The following is a 17,514-nucleotide window of genomic DNA, read 5'->3' on the forward strand; positions in this document are numbered from 1 at the left end:
ATTTACAACAGTCAACATGACTTAGTTGCTCAAAATTTTTCTTAAAACAATCTTGCTCTTACTATATACAACATTCTCTTGTTTCTGCTCATTTCACTCTTCATTATTTTATGAAAGTCTATCCATGTTATTCTAAGATCATCAAGCTCCTCATTTCTTATATAACTGTTCTCATATCCCCTACTTCATTTAGATATTAATGTTTTTTTTTGCTTGGCTGTACTTATGAGGAATTTATGAAAAAAATGAAAAACACAAAAAATCCAATTTTTGCTTCATCATCTAATTTAGGAGACAGAGTTAAGAAAAATCCTAAGAAGAATTTAACAAAATCCTTGAAATCAAACTAATATTGACACTGATGTTCAGTTTCTTTAATGCTAGTTAGCAATTGAGATGGGGTAGATTAGTAACAAATATATTGGGAAATATGTTTCAGGAATAAGAAATGAATAGATCAAATGTTTGTAGATCATTCACAAACGTCATGTATATTTTCCTCAAGAAATTAACTAGAGATTTCTAGGACTCATGAAGATTAAAAAAATACAAAAAATGAAATTGAATATATTTTAATAGACAGGAAATTATTGGTTACTAAGGTCATTTCCAATTAGTTGTATATAGATTATAGACTATTTTTGATTGAAGTAAAGCAAGCATTACACCTAGGAATCCAAAAGTATTCAGAGAGCATTCCTGCCAGAGAATACTTAATTTTTTTTTGTTGATCAATGAGACTTGGTAGTGAAGGACAACACTGATTTAGAATCTAAACTATTCTTTTGCAAAATAATATAGAGAAGAATGGTAGAATATAACAAGTAGTGTCATTTAATGAAATAATGAAGGAAAAGTGTATAGTTTATATAGAAATATGAGGAAGAAATAGGAAGGTTTTTAGAGACAATTTTCTACTGTACAGTAGAAAATCATTTTTGGAGAGGAGATTCCCTTCATATATAAGTTGGATTAGATAGCTATGATACATAGAGCAAAAAACAGTCTTAAAGGCTCATTTCTCCTTATTCTATGGGAATTTATCCAATCAACTATCAATAAAGAAAATTCTTTTGTCTTGTCTCGGCTGCATATCAATTGAAGTCATATGCAATATAGTACAAACTGTATACAGTTCTTTAATCATACAATTATAAATGAATAAAGCCAAATGCATCAAAGCAACCAATGAAGTTTGGAAGCCCACAAATCCTTTGCAGGCCTTGCAGCTCCAAGCCTTTGCAGGCAAGCCAAAACCCCAGGAGCTCAATCGTCCTCTCCCAGCTGTTCCTACAGGGAGCTAGCTAGCAAATATCCTTTCAACACACATACACACACACAGCCCAAAGGGGGAAAAAAAAAGAAAAGAAAAATCTCCTGAAGGGTCAACATCCAGCCTGTGGAGATGACTCTGGAACTCCCTGAGCCCAGCTGATTTCTGCCTCCTTCATGAGGGTGACCCGACTTGTGTGGGCAGTATGAGGCTCCTAATTTCATGTGCATCCTAGATCAGCTCCACATGTAATAATTTAGTTGTGCATATCCCACAATTCACTCCAGTAAGTATGAGGGGAAGGGAATTGTATAATCGAAAAAAATTAACCCAGGTTTCTCAGTGTATTCAACTGGGACAGCACCATAAAGGAATGCAGAGGGACACTTACTTAGGTGCCATTTTCCTAAATTTGTCCCTTCACTCTCACTCTCTTGTCCTATCTCTCCAGACCAGTTTAAATTTTCTTCTGGGTTATGTAATATCAACCATTCCAGGCCAAAATTTTGTGACATTTTCTCAATATTTTTTCTGGGCTAGGAAAAAGAGAAAACCCCAACTTTCAGAGAAGGCCCTTAGTGAAGACTCAGACTATATTCTCTGCCCACAAAATAAGAATCTAGGCAAATATCTGCTACATTCACATATGTTTTTATCAAATATAAGGTATGATTATCAATAAAACAATTGCTGTTCAGTTGCTTCAATCATGTCTGATTTTTTGTGACCTCTTTTGTGATTTTTTTGGCAAAGATACTGGAATGGTTTTTCATTTTCTTCTCCTGCTCATTTTACAGATGAGGAAATGAGGCAAACAGGGTGAAGTGATTTGCCCAGGATCACACAGCTGCTACATGTCTGAGGCCAGATTTCAACTCATGAAGATGAGTCTTCCTGACTCCAGGCTCAGTACTTTATGTACCACACCACCTACATGCCCTGAATAAAAATATTTTCCCACAAAAGTCCTATTCCTACAACTCCCCAAACTCATCATTTTTCTTCCATTACTTGCTCCTCATTCTGATAACAACCAATTTTCCAGTTATTGAACAAGCTTTTATTAAGACTGTAGGATTTTACTACATGCTGGGAACACAATAACAAAAATTCTAGTACCTATCCTCAAGGAATTTATATTTCATTTCTTGAGGTACCTTTACTTCTGCTAATGATAGCAAAATTCTACCTACCAGTTTTCCATGCTCAAAGCATCAGAGAGAGCTTTAATTCTTTTGATGAAGGAAGGAATTCTTCCTTCTTATATTAGATTAAAAGCTCCTTTGAGGCTAAAAATATATCATTTTCATTTTTCATTTCTTTTTCATTTTTCGTAGCCATCTCAGTGCTTTGTACATTGTTATCTATTTAATAGGTGTTCAATAAATGTTTATTGAATAGAATTGTAATTTTAGGCTTGGTAATACCTCACTTACCTTTTTGCCAGGAGATTTTTAGATTATGTTATGTCTAATTGGATTTCTATGAAAAGAATTTTGAGTTCTTCATACTAATGAATGTATGACATTGGAACAAAACAAACTCAAATTCCAATATACTAATTTACAAAGTAGAACTTTTAGATAAAGCTTAAAAAAATTCGATGGACATGCTCATTATTGCTATTTCATGTAGCAAAACTCATATCAATTTTACTTAAATTACTATCTGAGGTTTTTTTTTGTGTGTGTGTGTGTGTGTCATAAAACCCTATTTTGTCTTTTGAATGTTTCCCTAGGGGGAATTAAAGAACAGTTTACAAATGGACAGATTGAATATTACTAATTATAAAAGTAAAGTCTTATTTATTATATTTACTCCTATATTCCATATCCTATGGCTGATCACCTTACTTGGTTTGAGTTAGCTGTTCATGAAATGAAGGTTAGAACATTCCTTGATGGACCTGATTCCAGATATAAACTATACCCTTAATCTCAGCCAGTCATTTCATTTATTGTCCATTAAAGGGACTGAATATATATATGAACAAATCATTTCAAATCTATCCTTACTCCCTGAACCAGAGCCTGAAATTGGGAAATGTGAAGGAGGAAGCACCCTAAGCTACAATACATTAGAGGAATATAATAAGGAACATTTAAAAATATTACTTAAAAATAAGTGTATATATTTTGAATGCTAGAAAATTCAATTTAATAGCAATTTAATAGCAATAAATTATTTAATGGATGATAAATGAAAAACCATGTTACAAAGAAGAATAAATTTTTTTGGTAGACAATAAGGGAGGGGAGCAATTTTCAAGTTTAAGAGGCTATAATTTCAAACGTTTTTTAGTTCAGTACAGAAAACTTCCTTCAGGATAATCATTGTGTCTTTGTACCCTACCCCCTGCACTAAGCACACAAAGCCTTGCACATAATAGATGTTTAATAAATTTTTCTTGAATTGGATTAGAATCAACTGAAACATAAATAAATGCTTTATTCCAAACCTGCTTGGAAAAGTAATCAAGTGTACATAGTCTCAGATGGTGGATGTATAAACTTATCTTCTGGTAAGGTATATAATATGAAGCAAATGCTTACCAAGCACTTTTTGATTGGTCAAAGAATCATAATTCATATTGTTAAAGTGTTTCAAGGATTATTGAAGTATATACCTCACAATCTCCTTCTGAGGAAGGTAATGTGAATATTTTTGTCTCCATATGGCAGATGAAGAAACTGCGAGGATGATTTTGTTCACAGTCACACAGCTTGTGCTAAAACAGAAATCCAGGTTTCTGGATTCTAAGCCCAGAGTTCTTTCCCCAATACCTAGTCCACACGGTCCTGGTCCTTACGCCATGGTCCTGCTGACTCAATATCTGTGTCTTGTGAATTCATCTTGTTCCCTCTTGGGTGATAATATAACTCAGCAACTGCTACTAAATGTTCTGTGGTAGCTAGTACCTGACCCTCTGTATCCTAACCACCTATTATTCTCTTTCATAGAGCAAAAAATTCTCAAATGAATCTGACCCTAGTTCCATTTTCTAAAGAGAAAATTAGGGATGTGACATGGACCAAAGACTTGAGAAAGATAATCTTAGACAAAAATTCTCAGAAAGGGCTAGCTAGAACAGAAATGGAGCCAGGGCCCTCTTATTCTTCACTAATCCTGACCTTATCTCTGCTGAGCTAAATAGAGAAATGTTTGTCTACACCTCCGATAAGAGAAGCAGGGGAATTAGAATCCTAAAGTAGGGGTCCTTAATTTATTTTGTTTCATGGACCCCTTTGGCAATCTGGTAAAGGTTATGATCCCACCACCCCTCCTTTTTTCCTCAGAATTTTTTTTTTTTTATAAACTCAAAAGTTGTAAGAAATGATAAATTTCATTTAAAGGCTTATAAAAATAAGGATATCAATTTTTATTACCATCAAAATTCAGAGACCCCCCTGAAATCTATCCACAGTTTGAACATCTCTGTTCAGAATTCTTACCCAAGGGGCTAGGCCAGATGTGGGGAATCAGGCTGTTGGAGACTTGAAATATGCTAGGGAGAAGTAGGAGCAACCTCCGCCCTGTTTTCACTCAAACTATATCAGAATCTTGGGATTCAGAGCTAGAAGAAACTGTAAGGATCATTCAGTTTGAGTTACTCATTTTGTAGATGAAGAAACAGACACAAAGAGTTTAAATGCAAAGTTAACACAGATCGTAAGCATGAGAACTGGGATTTGAACTTAGATTCTCCGACTTTGTAATGTAAAGTTCATTATTTTTCTTTAGTCTTCCTCTTTTTTTTTGGTGGTTTGTCAATGTTTTAGGGTTTTTGTGTCACCTTTATTTAATTTAACTAACTTCATTTATTTATTTATTTTAAGAAAGAAAGGCCCTGCCAAGCTTTGGAGACACAAAGATAAAAATGAAAAAAATACAGGATTTCAAGGACTTTGCATCTCACATCACCAAGGAATATGACACTAGAAAGGAAAGCAAGTACAGATGGAGGAGGAAGTCAATAATAATGAAAACTGAGAATAGAGTCAATAGAACTGAATGAGAAATAGGAGAGTTTTCATGGCAGTACAATCAGGCCCATTTCTCTTGTTTCTCTTCTCCCTTTTCTACTTCTCATACTAAATTTTGTCTGATGGCTAATTTGATGGATTTATCGTTCCCATTTGATTATAAGCTTCTTGAAATAAAAAGTCTCTATTGCATTTCTCCTTATACCCTCAGCATAGAGAATAGTATCCTTCACATAGTAGGCATTTAAACAATGTTGACTTTGTTGCCAAGAAATGGTTGATTCTATTTTCCCATCATCTATCATTACTTAGCCTAGAATTTAAGGGCCCTTCCCAATTTGGCTCCCACCTAACCATTCCCACTTTAATCCATACTACTCTCCTTTATGAAATTTACATTCACTTCAAACTAAACACTGAACTCTCTTGTCCATATCCAACCTCCAAGTATTGCAAAAACTGTTTCCTTTTCCCCTAAAATAGATATTCTTTCATTTCCACCTCCCTCTATCTTTACCTTCTTCCAATACTCAACTCAGGTGCCACTTCCAACAGGAAGCTTTTAAAATTCTTCCTCTTGTCCAGTGCTTGCTTTCCATAATTTTCTTTGAAGTGTACTTTATTTGGATACATGTTTATTCTCTCTATTCCCTAGAAAGTAAGCTTCTTGAGAACAGAAACTATTTTTATTTTTGTCTTTTGTGCTTGGAGAGCTTAACACGATATCTGAAAAACAGTAGGCACTTAATAAATTGAGTTGAGGTGAATTAGACAGAAGGTTTATGTCTTTCTAGCATGCAGCAGCCATGCTGAAAGGATCTTGGGGTTCCCCATAAGTGATCTGTGTTGGTCGGGTCCTAACATCATTTTTCTCTTGCTTCCAGGATAATCCTGAGAAACTCATCCCAGAAATCACATTTTAACAGAAAGACTGGGGAAGAGGAAGAGGGAAATATAATATAAAGCTAAATTGCATCTCTGGGACACAAAAGCCTCCCTCTATTCCTGACAAACCCTAGGATTCAAATAACCTTGACCTAAATGTTCCAGACTCAGCTAAATTGTTAGGAAGAAATAAACAGGTGCAGTGGGTTAAAAACTTATTGCAAAAGTCCTTCATATTTCGCAAAGAAATCACTGTGGATACAGCGCCTCCTTGTGCACCAAATGATGCAGTGATATCTTGGAGACAAAGCTTGAAAATGACAATTTTTTTTTTTTTTTTTTTTTTTTTTAATATCAGTTAACAACTTTTCTGGACTCCAACCAAGGCCTGCTCCTTACTAACTTGAGGTTTTGGCTTTCACAATCTCTCCATCTTCTCCTCCCAACACCCCCTTCCCTTATCATACAATGGGGCGAATATCCTTGGAACAGATGTTCTAATCAAGTAATCAAACTTCAGAGGAAATTGGGAGAGGGGCCAAGTGGACATTTTTCCTTTGCAGGATTGGATTGCATTGCTTAGTCTTGGTATTAGTGAAGGGGCTCAGATCTCAGAAAATAGTCTCAGCTTTTACATATTTTCTTTGCTTAGGTCTTCTGCATGGGTCAGTTCGAATTAGATTTTTCTCAATTTATATTTAGTTAGCTCTGAAATGATTTAGCCATGGTCATCTCTGATTCTGCAGTATTATAACAAAGTAAAAAAGAAAAATTAAAACAAAGCAAAGATATGGTACTTTGAAACAACCACCTGCTAATTATTTTTCCATTCCTGATTAAAACCACAATTTTGTCCCTATTCCAGGAAGAAATTTTTCTCAAATTAGATGTGAAGCTGTGTGAATTTGGTTAAGTCCTTTAACCTATATAGTTTTCAATTTCTTCTGTAAAAGAAAGGGGGGACTACAAGAACTACAAAGTCTCTTTCTGTTTTAAGGTTAGCTGCTTTATCTATTTTCTTTCAGAAGCTAAAGATACAAGAAAGAAGGGAAAGGGACTCTCACAATGAGAAAATAAATAAGTAAAGGTTTTAGTCTCTGGAGATATGAAGACAAAAGCCAAACAGTCTCTGCCCTCAAGGAGCTTACATTCTATTGGGACCAGAAAATAAAAGCAAACAAAAGCAACACAGCCCACAAATCATAGGCAGATTTTCTCCATGCTGTTGTGGGAGGGAGAAAGAAGAAGGAAGAGAAAAAAATAGCCTAATGAAGTACAGCACCTCCTTATGAAGTTGGTTTCCCATATATGGGGAAGCTTTTATTTGCCCAGAGCCTTTGGAAGTTCATCTGGCTCAGGAGAATTGCTACTATCTTTAACAGGCTCCCAGAAACATATGGTATTTTAGAGAAGTCATAAGAAGAAAGTACATAGGGAAACCTGTTAATTGGAAATGATTCTCAAAGTTTGGAGTCAAAGAAATGTCCATTTATGAGTAATGAAAAATGAATGAAATAGAATAGAAATGAAAAAAATAGAAACGCATCGATTTCAGTTTTTGCTTGGATAATCAATGACATAAAAAATAGAGTTCCAGAATCAAAATCAAGAGATTGTGTGTAGAGAATCCTTTTGCTGTATTTTTTCCTGATGCAATTTTATTAAAATGTGCATTTCCCTGTCTATTTTATTTGTACTTTAGCAGTCATCTTTTCCATGACAGGGACTCACCAGGATGCTGGGCAGCAATATCCATAGACACAAGGGAGTAAAGGCATCAAGAAGACCTAGAAATTATAAGTAATTCTATGCCCTCTTACCAGCAGAGGCTGCCATTTTGTGGGGAAAAAACCCCAACACTTTTATTAAAAGTTCCTTCAGCCTTAAAGGACTTGTAACTCTTAAGTATATTGGGGGGAAAATATGGTTCACCTCAGATGGAATACTCAGTTTTCATCGAAGTTCCTTTTTTTTTTTCTAATGCTTTCCAGCTGGGTTGACTTTAGGCATAAGGAGGTCAAGTGACTTACTGAAGCTCCCAATGAAACAAATCAGCTGGGATTTGAACTCAAGGACTTCTCTGGTTCTCAGCTCTTTGCTGTAATCTATCAACCACATTGCTTCCTGGTTTTATCCTACTCTCTATTTAGTTGCATCACACAACCAGTGTTCTGTCTGGCACAATGTAATCCTCCAGGCTGTCTCTGCTTATGGAAGAATCATGATTGGAATAAGAGACTTGTTCCAGGTCAGGCTTGAGATGTTTTGGCAGAACAATGTGGGGGAGATTGCTCAATGCTTGCCCACAGAATACATTGTATGATGAAAGATATAACAGTTTCTTTCCTGATTTGAGATTATTCAATTCAAGCACGAAGATTTAGAAAATAAAAATTTAGGTCAGATTTTTCCCATTATATGATGTGTTTGTCTGTGTTTATATGTGTATTATTACAAGGTAATCCCTTTGTTTGCAAATCGGAGTCCACAAGACTCAAGTGGCCAGTTGTCATTCCGTGACCAGTGACTTACTGTGATAATGGGTGATCCTTGGAAATTGAGAGCAAGCTGTGTCACTGGCCAAGAGTGCTACATGTAGAAAGGAATTTCCAAGTGAAAGAGAATCTGGGAGGAGCCCAGAGCATACTACAAATATTAGTATTTTTTTTAAAGCAGGTTTGCATTCATCTCTCTATTCCTAAGGACCACATTTTAATTGTACTTCGCAAATTTAAAGTTAGATAAATTTTCTATTTTAGATCTAGTTAAATCTAAAGTGACAGACATAAAGAACTGGAAATTGAGGGGATACCCATCAATTGGGGAATAACTGAATAAATTGTGGTATGTGATTATGATGAATATTGTTGTTCTAAAAGAAATGAGCAGGATGCTCTCAGAAAAACTGGGAAAGTCCTCTATGAGTTCATGCAAAGTGAAATGTACTGTGTACAAGGTAATAGCAATGTTGTGGGATGATCAGCTGTGAATAATTTTGCTATTGTCATCAATACAATGATCCAAGATTGCTCTGAAGGACTTATGATGAAAAATGCTATTTCCAGAGAAAGAACTGATGGAATCTGAATACTGATTGAAGTATACTTTTTTTTTAAACTTTGTTTTTCTTGAGGGATTTTTTTTTGGGGGGTGAATCTATGTTTTCTTTCACAATGTGATTTTCATTGGAAATGTTTTGCATAGTTTCACATGGACCTCAATGAGGGTTCAGTGAGGTGGGAGGAAGGAAGTGTTTTAAAAACAAACGTAAAAATTGCTTTACATGTAACTGGGAAAAATAAATTTTACACAAAAAATAAAATGACTCAGTCATGGTCATCCATGATTCTGCAATATTCCTTTAAAAAAATAACACAGTGAGATGTGAAGATATGACTAGCATAAAATAGAAGTATTTTTTAAATCACTTTTCTCTATAGCAACATGTTTTGAATGAATCATCGTGGACACCATGTTGTAAGGGCTTAGTTGCTTTAAACGAGGTTCCATGGATCCCAGGAACAACTCAAGCAAGGTTCCAGTGTATTATATTTTGATAGAAATGACTAAATAAAATCTATATATTTCCATTTTAGAATCCTTCTTGATTATATTTTGGCCCTACAATAGTAAATCAAAATTGTAACTAGGTATACACAGAAAAGAATTCTCCCTGCTCTGTTATTCCTCTGCTCATGAAGTGTCAGGGACTCCCCATATAGCCTTTTAGATAAAGTAAAAATTGTAGCTTGTCATTTAAAACCTTTCACAATTTGACTCCAGTTTATCTTTGAGGGCTGATTATATGTTACTTTTCTACCATTTTATCTGCTACCACCATTTCTTTCTCATATTCTTGGAATGCTCTCCCTTGTCACCTCTATCATTCAGAAACCATAGTACCTTTTAAGATTCAGCTTAATATCCTTCAAGGATCATTTCCTGATTCCTCCAATTGCTAGTGCTGTGATTTATTATTGAATGTTTTGCACAAAATTGATGGTGCTGATGTATCTCCCATCAATCCAAAAACTGGAGAATCTGTTTCCAGGAAGGCATGATGATAGGTTAAGTTTGACCTCTGCTCTCAAGAATTGGAGTGGGCTTGGGCAGTCTAAAATTGATTTTAGTCTACTAGACAATTCTATAAAAGAGGTTTGGGGTCTTCCTTCTCAAGACTGACATGCATGAATATAGGCTTCCTTTCTTTGACTCTTTTTTATTCTTTCCCCTTTTAGGTACAGGGGATTATAGATGGCTATATCCTTGTAAGGTTCAAAGGGCAGGGAAACAAGCCATCAGATTCCAAGAACCAAGAGTCCATATTAGGAATTTTATGGAAATCAGTGAGGGGTAAAGTCCTTAGGGAACTGCCCAGGCCAGTCTAGCTGCAGTGAGTGAGAAGTTTCACCCATCAGTTGGCCATGGTGCATTTGAAAGTGAACTCCTTTGGGTCAATCCTGTGAAGAAACTGGATGAGGCTTGAGTCCACTGTTCTAAGGGACCAAGGTGTTGGGAGGGCTGTGTATTCATTTTTCTGTCTTCAATATATCTTTTCAGTTAATGTCTCTTTGTAAAAGGTAAGGGGTGTTAATTAGTTCAATGGAACTGGGACATTGATGGCTAACAGTGAGGAACATATTGGAATAAAAGACTGAGCTGATAACAATAAAGAAAAGTCATCTGCAGTTCTTCAAGGAATACCCTAAGAACTTTGAGGGGAAGATATAGACAACCTCATTCTAAAAGAGTCCATATTATTGTTATATGAAATAACACATATTATATGTGTTAATAACACATATTAATATATGGCATATATATCTATATATATACACACACACACACATATACATGTTCACAGATAAGTAAATGTAGGACATGCACATACATACACACATACTACATCCCTCCTCCCCCTGTAAAATGTAAGATATTGATGGTGGAAAGTTTTGATTTTGTTTTTGAATTCCCACAATGTTACATAACTGATATGTAATAGGTGTCTAATAAATTCGTATGGTTTGATTGAGTTTAGGGAGATCATTAGTGAAAAATAGCTAGTCCTATATTTTGTACTTTTATTGGCAAGCCATTTAATTTTTCTGGCCCTCAACTTTTTCATCTTCAAAAGAAGGGGTTGAGTGCTTTCTTTATGATATTTCCAAGATCAAAAATCATTATAAATCCTATCATTACAGATTTACTTTCCTTTCTACAGTTTAATTCTTCTCTTTTATGAATTTTCTATTTTAATCTATGTCAGACCACAGTGACTCTGTTTTACTCTGAAAGTATTTTTGATGAGCCTTTTCTCATGCTTTTTAATGTTTGTTTTAGACCCAATAGGTTCCTCTTTGTAAGGCTATATTTGAAATGTCTCTTAATTTATTTCTCCCCAAGTATCAGAAAAAAGGTGCTTTTTGTAGAAATGACCTATACCTTCCACCCCCTTCTTCTGAATGATCATAAATGTTCATCCCATTTAGTTTCTTCATGTCACTTGCCTCATAGGATAGCAAAACCTGAGCACTTTATCCCCAAAGAACTCCCCAACAAAATCTTTGTCACACAAAGAGGGGCATTATAGATATCAAAGTGATTTTCCTGAAGTTCAGATTTGGTCATGTTACTTACCTTGTCCCCATTCAGTAAACTCCATTAACTTCCTCTTATTTTTAGGATCAAATAAACTACTGTGTATGGAACTTCAAGATCTTCACAACTGCCTTCTAACATATTACTTTATTCCATTTCCTCTCTGGTTCTGCCATATTGGCCCACTTGTTTTTCCTCTCATAAGACAATCCATGTCTTGATTCCTTGACTTTGCACTGGCCATCTCTCATTCCCAGGATAGTATTTTCCTCACCTTTATCTCTTCATCTTAGAATTCTCAGTTTCTTTCAAGACTGTGTGAGACCTTTCTTGATTTTCCTCACTGTGAGGGTCTTCCTTTTCAAGCTTACCTTGAGTTATATACATTTTATATATGCCTCTGGATATCTCTATATCTCTTTCTCTACCTCCATTTCTCTCTTTATACACATATAATAGATAGAGGGCTGATCTTGAAGTGAGAGAGACCTGAATACATATCTTTCCTCTGATATAGCCTTGTTGTAAAAGATTAGACAAATCACTTATTCTCTTAATATTTAGGCAACTCTAAGACTAACTTGACAAAAAAGTGTTGAACTGCATCTGTTGAGGGAATTTCTTCACTTTGAAGTTTCCTGTACAACAAAATCAAAGGCCCAGTGCCTTGCACAGTACGTATCACTTAGTAATTACTTAATAAATGCTGGCTTGGTTGATTATAAAACCTATGGACAAATCAAACCATTCCCTACATCACCCTAATTTCAAACATCCTGAGTTTCTTTCACTGCAGTTACTGCTTATTGGTTTACTTCATTGTAAAGGAGTACATTCAAAGACCCCTCAGATCCTTATTATTGTTCTGGATTACAGAACAACATTCAAGAGCAAGGAAAGGCCACTCCTTAATACTCATCATTGGAGACTCAACTAATTTATTTTTTCTTATCACAAAGCACTTTCTGATTGAACAATAACTTATTCTTCCAGTTAGTGTCAATGTATGGTAGATTGTTTCCCTGGTAGGAAGTGAACATTACACTGTTTAAATAAGATCTCACCAAATACCCTCATGTTTATGGTGACCAAGACACATATAGAGCCATTTTCTGTTTTGTGAAAGTTTCAGTGAATCCCAGAAATAAAACTTTCCAGTCAGTGCATTTCTGCTATCATTACTGTTCAGCTCAGGAAAGTAAGTACAACCTTCTAAGGTTCAGTTCCTCTAAAGCAAGGTCGGGAACATTTGGCCCATGGCCTGCGAAATTATTTGCCAAGGTAACTGCAGGCAATGATGAGCTGAAAGCTAGGTCCAACCATCTTCCACTACTTGAGTTTTTAAATTGATCATTTTATATGGCCTACAGATGATGTTATAAATATCCAAATGGACCTTGGCAGAAAAAAAGGTTCCCCATCCCTGCTCTAAAGGGAAGGGTTTGAGGTGGTCAATTCAAGGCTAGAAATGTTTTACCTTTTATTGCTTATAATTGCTTATATGTATAGGCTTGGAAGTTATTCACCTGATGGGCATAAAATATTGTGATTCAGGCTGAGATTTCCTGACACTGGAATGACTTGCTGATTCAATGGAAATAGCAATTAAACCAATTATTCCATGTAGAGAAAACAACCAGGTGTTCAATCAATTCTTTTGATGTCTGTGTGAAAGCTTACAGACAAAGTAGAGTCTCATTTCAATATCACATTAAGGGAAGGAAAGACTGGCCAACCAAGGAAGCTGAAGGCCTGTGTTTATATGGAATTGAAAGTTTTTATTTTCAGCTATCAATAGACTGGGGGGGGGCAACTTATTTATATTCCTTTACCCTTAATGTGGGTACTGAATAAGTTAAAGAACATTTCATCTCAAACACAGATTGCTTTCATTTCAGCTAAGCTAATGTTTTGGTTCCTTATATGTTTTCTTATTTTCATTAATGTCAAACACCAAACTTTTTTTTTCTTCTAAAAAAAGAGATTTACAAGCACTTACACAGCACTCAACACAAAGTAGGCTAAAGGCTCATAATAGTGACTTTTGCTTTTTAAAAAATATTCAGCAGACTAAAATAAAATCATTTTAATTAACTCCTTCCTGAGTAACTAAAACCTTGGAATGTGCTGAAAAGTTATAATAAATAAGGCAGTCAAAGATTAACCAGCTTAACATGTATTTTCTTTTAAATTAAACTATGTAAAATGTACAATATATTTCACGATGTACAAACCGTGTGTGGGCCCAGAGCCAGAGAGACTTTTCCTTAAGTGCCAAATAAATTTACGGAGTACCTTGCCTTTGAGGGAGAAAGACGCATAACTTAGAGGCAGTTTGTTAGGTAAAAATAACATTAAGGCCCAGCAAGTAAATCAGTCAACAGTTTTTGCTTTTTTTGTAATAAAGTGGTCAAGATAGAAATGCCTTTGAATCGATAGGAGAAGTTGACTAATGGATTGGAATTAAATTCCAAGCAAGTGCCATAAAAGGGCCAAATGAATTTGATGACTTGCTACTCCACTGCTCTGTTTATGGCATGATTTAAATCATCTTTGTTCATGTTAAAGGGGAGGATACTTTTTTCTTATTTGATCATAAGTTTCCACAGTGTGTAAACTAATTCCTCTTTACGTGTAATTTCATAGAAACCACTTAAAAGTCTACAAGGCAGCAGATTCTCATTTTGACCCTGACTATTAGCCAGGCCACTTTTTAACTGTTAGGGTACCTTAATGGTAGTGTATAAGTCCCTTAAATAAGCACAAAGGACATTTCTCTTTTAAGAACATTTCTTCTAATGTTTATCTTGCTTGAACACTACAGTTCTTCTTAACTACATCCCTCTTAGGATGGAAAAGCACACCCATAAGAATGCCAAGTAACGCTCAGACAGACATGCTAGTCCAAGGCCAAGCTGATTTCCTGTGGATGTGAAGACTTCTTAATACATCTCATAATAAAGTAGCTTTGCTATTGTAAAATGACTTGTTTTAGGTCTTGACTACTGTCCAATTTAAGTGGGGGGTGGAGGGAGGAACCAAGAATGATTTATATGTGTTTGCAGAAATTCAAGATATGTGGTTTGTAAAAAGCCCCAAATTTGATTTAGTATAAACTGGACCCCACTAATATGCTGCTGCTGCCATCTGCAGGCCTGCTTGGAAGAGTTATTTTCATACTCCCTTCTCTTTGTTTTCAAGTAATTTTCAGTAAAATTTAACCTTTCCTAGAATTATTTACTTTTTAATTCAAAAGAATATATCTCACATTGTATAATATTAGAAATAAGGACAGTGGAAAAATATTTCAGCAATGGGTTCTCAACTAGTGTCACATAAATCTTGTTATGGTGGTCTTCTATTGGAAAAGCTACTTTGGGGAGGTGATCAGTACAAGACTATTTCTTTTGCTAGGGACCAACTGTGGTTCTACTGAAGTTATCACCTTTGTCTATGAAAGTAACCCCTTACTGAGGCAATAGAGACAAAATTAGTATGGAGGGTTGAGTAGAAAGACTGCTAGATTTGGTGCTAGAGAACTTGTTTGAATTAGTATTGGAGATTGAGTAGAAAGACTGCTAGATTTGGTCCTGGGGAACCTGAGTTAGAATTCTGACTTTGCCACTTAATCCCTCTATAATTTTGGGCCATTCTTTGAGTCTCAGTTTTCTCATCTGTAAAATGAAAGGATTGGATTAGATCAGGGGCCCTTAGGCTAAGGTCTATGGACTTAAAAATACTTTTGTGGTTATATTTGAATTGATTCATTTTATAAATTTAAAGCTAATATTCTGAGGAGTCTATTGGCTTTACTAGGCTGCCCAAGGGGGTCCATAACACACAAAGGTCTAAGAACCCTTGGACTAGATAAATCTCCAAGGTCCTTTTTAGTTCTGCCTTTATAATTCTTTGATGTTAATTGGTTCAAGAGAGTCTCATCAGATTTTTAACTCTTATTTTTTAAAGAAGCTTTACCTTTCCTTGGTCCCTTGCTTTTATTAGCAGGATTAGAATCAGTCACTGTGACTAGACTTTGACCTTAAGGGTAGGACTTCTTCAGAAGGCATGAAGTGTTGTACCTAAGGTGGTAATTTAGGATTTCATCTCAAAGCAATGCAAAGAGGAAGGATATTTATAGTGTCTAGAAATACTTTGAGATTAAGTCCATTTCCTAATGAACCCTCAAGCCACAAAACCTCATTAAGTGCTTCTCATAATTGTTCATAAAGACTTCAGATGTTCCTAGGGATCCCCCAATGACTTCTTTTCTCATTCATGTGACTATCATCCATGAGTAATATTCTTAAAAATTAGCTATCTCAGTGGAGCTAGCATGTATTTTGAACTTTTAAAATAGTGCAGAACATGGAATTGGTTGGTTGTTCGGCACAAAGAGCTTAAAGACTTATGCCGATGCAATTGTTCTGTGCTCATTCCCAAGAGCAAAGGTACTGACGAGACAATTTGCCAACTGAAATTTTGGGCCTTCCAAGGCAAAAGTTCATCCATACTAATGGGTCCAATTCACTCTAGGAAATGCTTCCTAATTATATTCTATTGTGACCTAAGCTGGCTGTCTTATTTCCTTTGTGACCTGGACGATTATATGATTTTTAAATTGCTCTGGACTTTGAAAAAACTGACTTGTATTCTTGTTGAGATGGATTGAGATGCCTCTATTACCATGGAGGCAATTGATATTTTGTACAAGTTATTTTGCAAATGGCAGGCTGTTTGAAGACAGAATGCCTTTCCCAAACACACTGAGGAAAGCTATTTTATGATGAGATGTTTTGAGTTGGAGCCATCTAGGTTGTCCTAGAAAGGATCCTAGGGAGCCAAGAAAAACAGACAATAAAATTAAACAAATAAAACCCGCAAAACCGGGTATCTCCCATTCACCCCATCATGTGGGAATGTTTTTTTTAATGCAACTGTGCATTAATTTAGTCCCTTATGGATTCTTTTTGAAACAAACAAATAAACTCTCAAGAAAGAGGGATGAGTCCATTAGATGTTGACATGGTCTTTGCATCACCTCTTGTAGATGTCTTCCAACCATTTTTCATCATCTTGTTCCTCATCATCTATTGGTTCCTCAGTTTCCAGTGGAGTAGGAATAAAGAACTGTGGTCTCACAGGTGGCTTGCTGACATGAGATTTGAGTCCAAATTTGCGCTTGAGCAGGTGGAACTGCTCTTTGACAAAGTAGTAGAATTCATACTCATATCTCATGCGTTGGTAGAGAATTTGAATGGCCTCAGGAGAAGGGACGGTCTTTTTTACTGTCACAGTCATGTTCCCAAGTTTCCTATGTTCTGAAAAAGAAACCAGAAGCTTATCAGTATATACTCAGAAATATTATACTCATATTATATTATAAACACATATACACCTACACACATACACACAGTGCATTGGATAGAGTGCTGGATCTGAGTCTGAAAGACTTATCTTTGTTAGTTCAAATGCAACCTTGGATACTTACTAATTGGTGTGATCCTAGGGAAATCACTGAACCCTGTTTGCCTCAATTTCTTATCTGTAAAATGAACTAGAGAAGGAAATGGTAAACCACTCCAGTATCTTTGCCAAGAAAACTCTAAATAGGGTCACGAAAAGTTGAACATGACTGAAATGACTAAGCAAAATGTAAACATGAATATATATGTATGTATGTATATGTATATTCATACAAATATATAAAAATATAAAATCCAAATTTATTAATCAACTTTATCTGGATAATAAAATCTAGAATTCTATGTTATTAAT

General features: G+C 35.4%; 1 protein-coding gene across 1 annotated transcript in view; it reads right to left on the reverse strand.

Moving 5' to 3' along the window:
* Positions 1–11,943: 11,943 nt before the first annotated feature.
* UST (uronyl 2-sulfotransferase) overlaps positions 11,944–17,514 on the reverse strand; it is a 374,901-nt gene continuing 369,330 nt past the window's right edge. Inside the window, exon 8 of the mRNA XM_003769536.4 lies at positions 11,944–17,057. Coding sequence (XP_003769584.1) covers positions 16,774–17,057 — 284 coding nt within the window. The 3' untranslated portion in view covers positions 11,944–16,773. The remainder of the gene's footprint in view (positions 17,058–17,514) is intronic.

The sequence above is a fragment of the Sarcophilus harrisii genome, chromosome 4 (assembly GCF_902635505.1).
Source record: "Sarcophilus harrisii chromosome 4, mSarHar1.11, whole genome shotgun sequence".
Classification (NCBI taxonomy): Eukaryota; Metazoa; Chordata; class Mammalia; order Dasyuromorphia; family Dasyuridae; genus Sarcophilus; species Sarcophilus harrisii.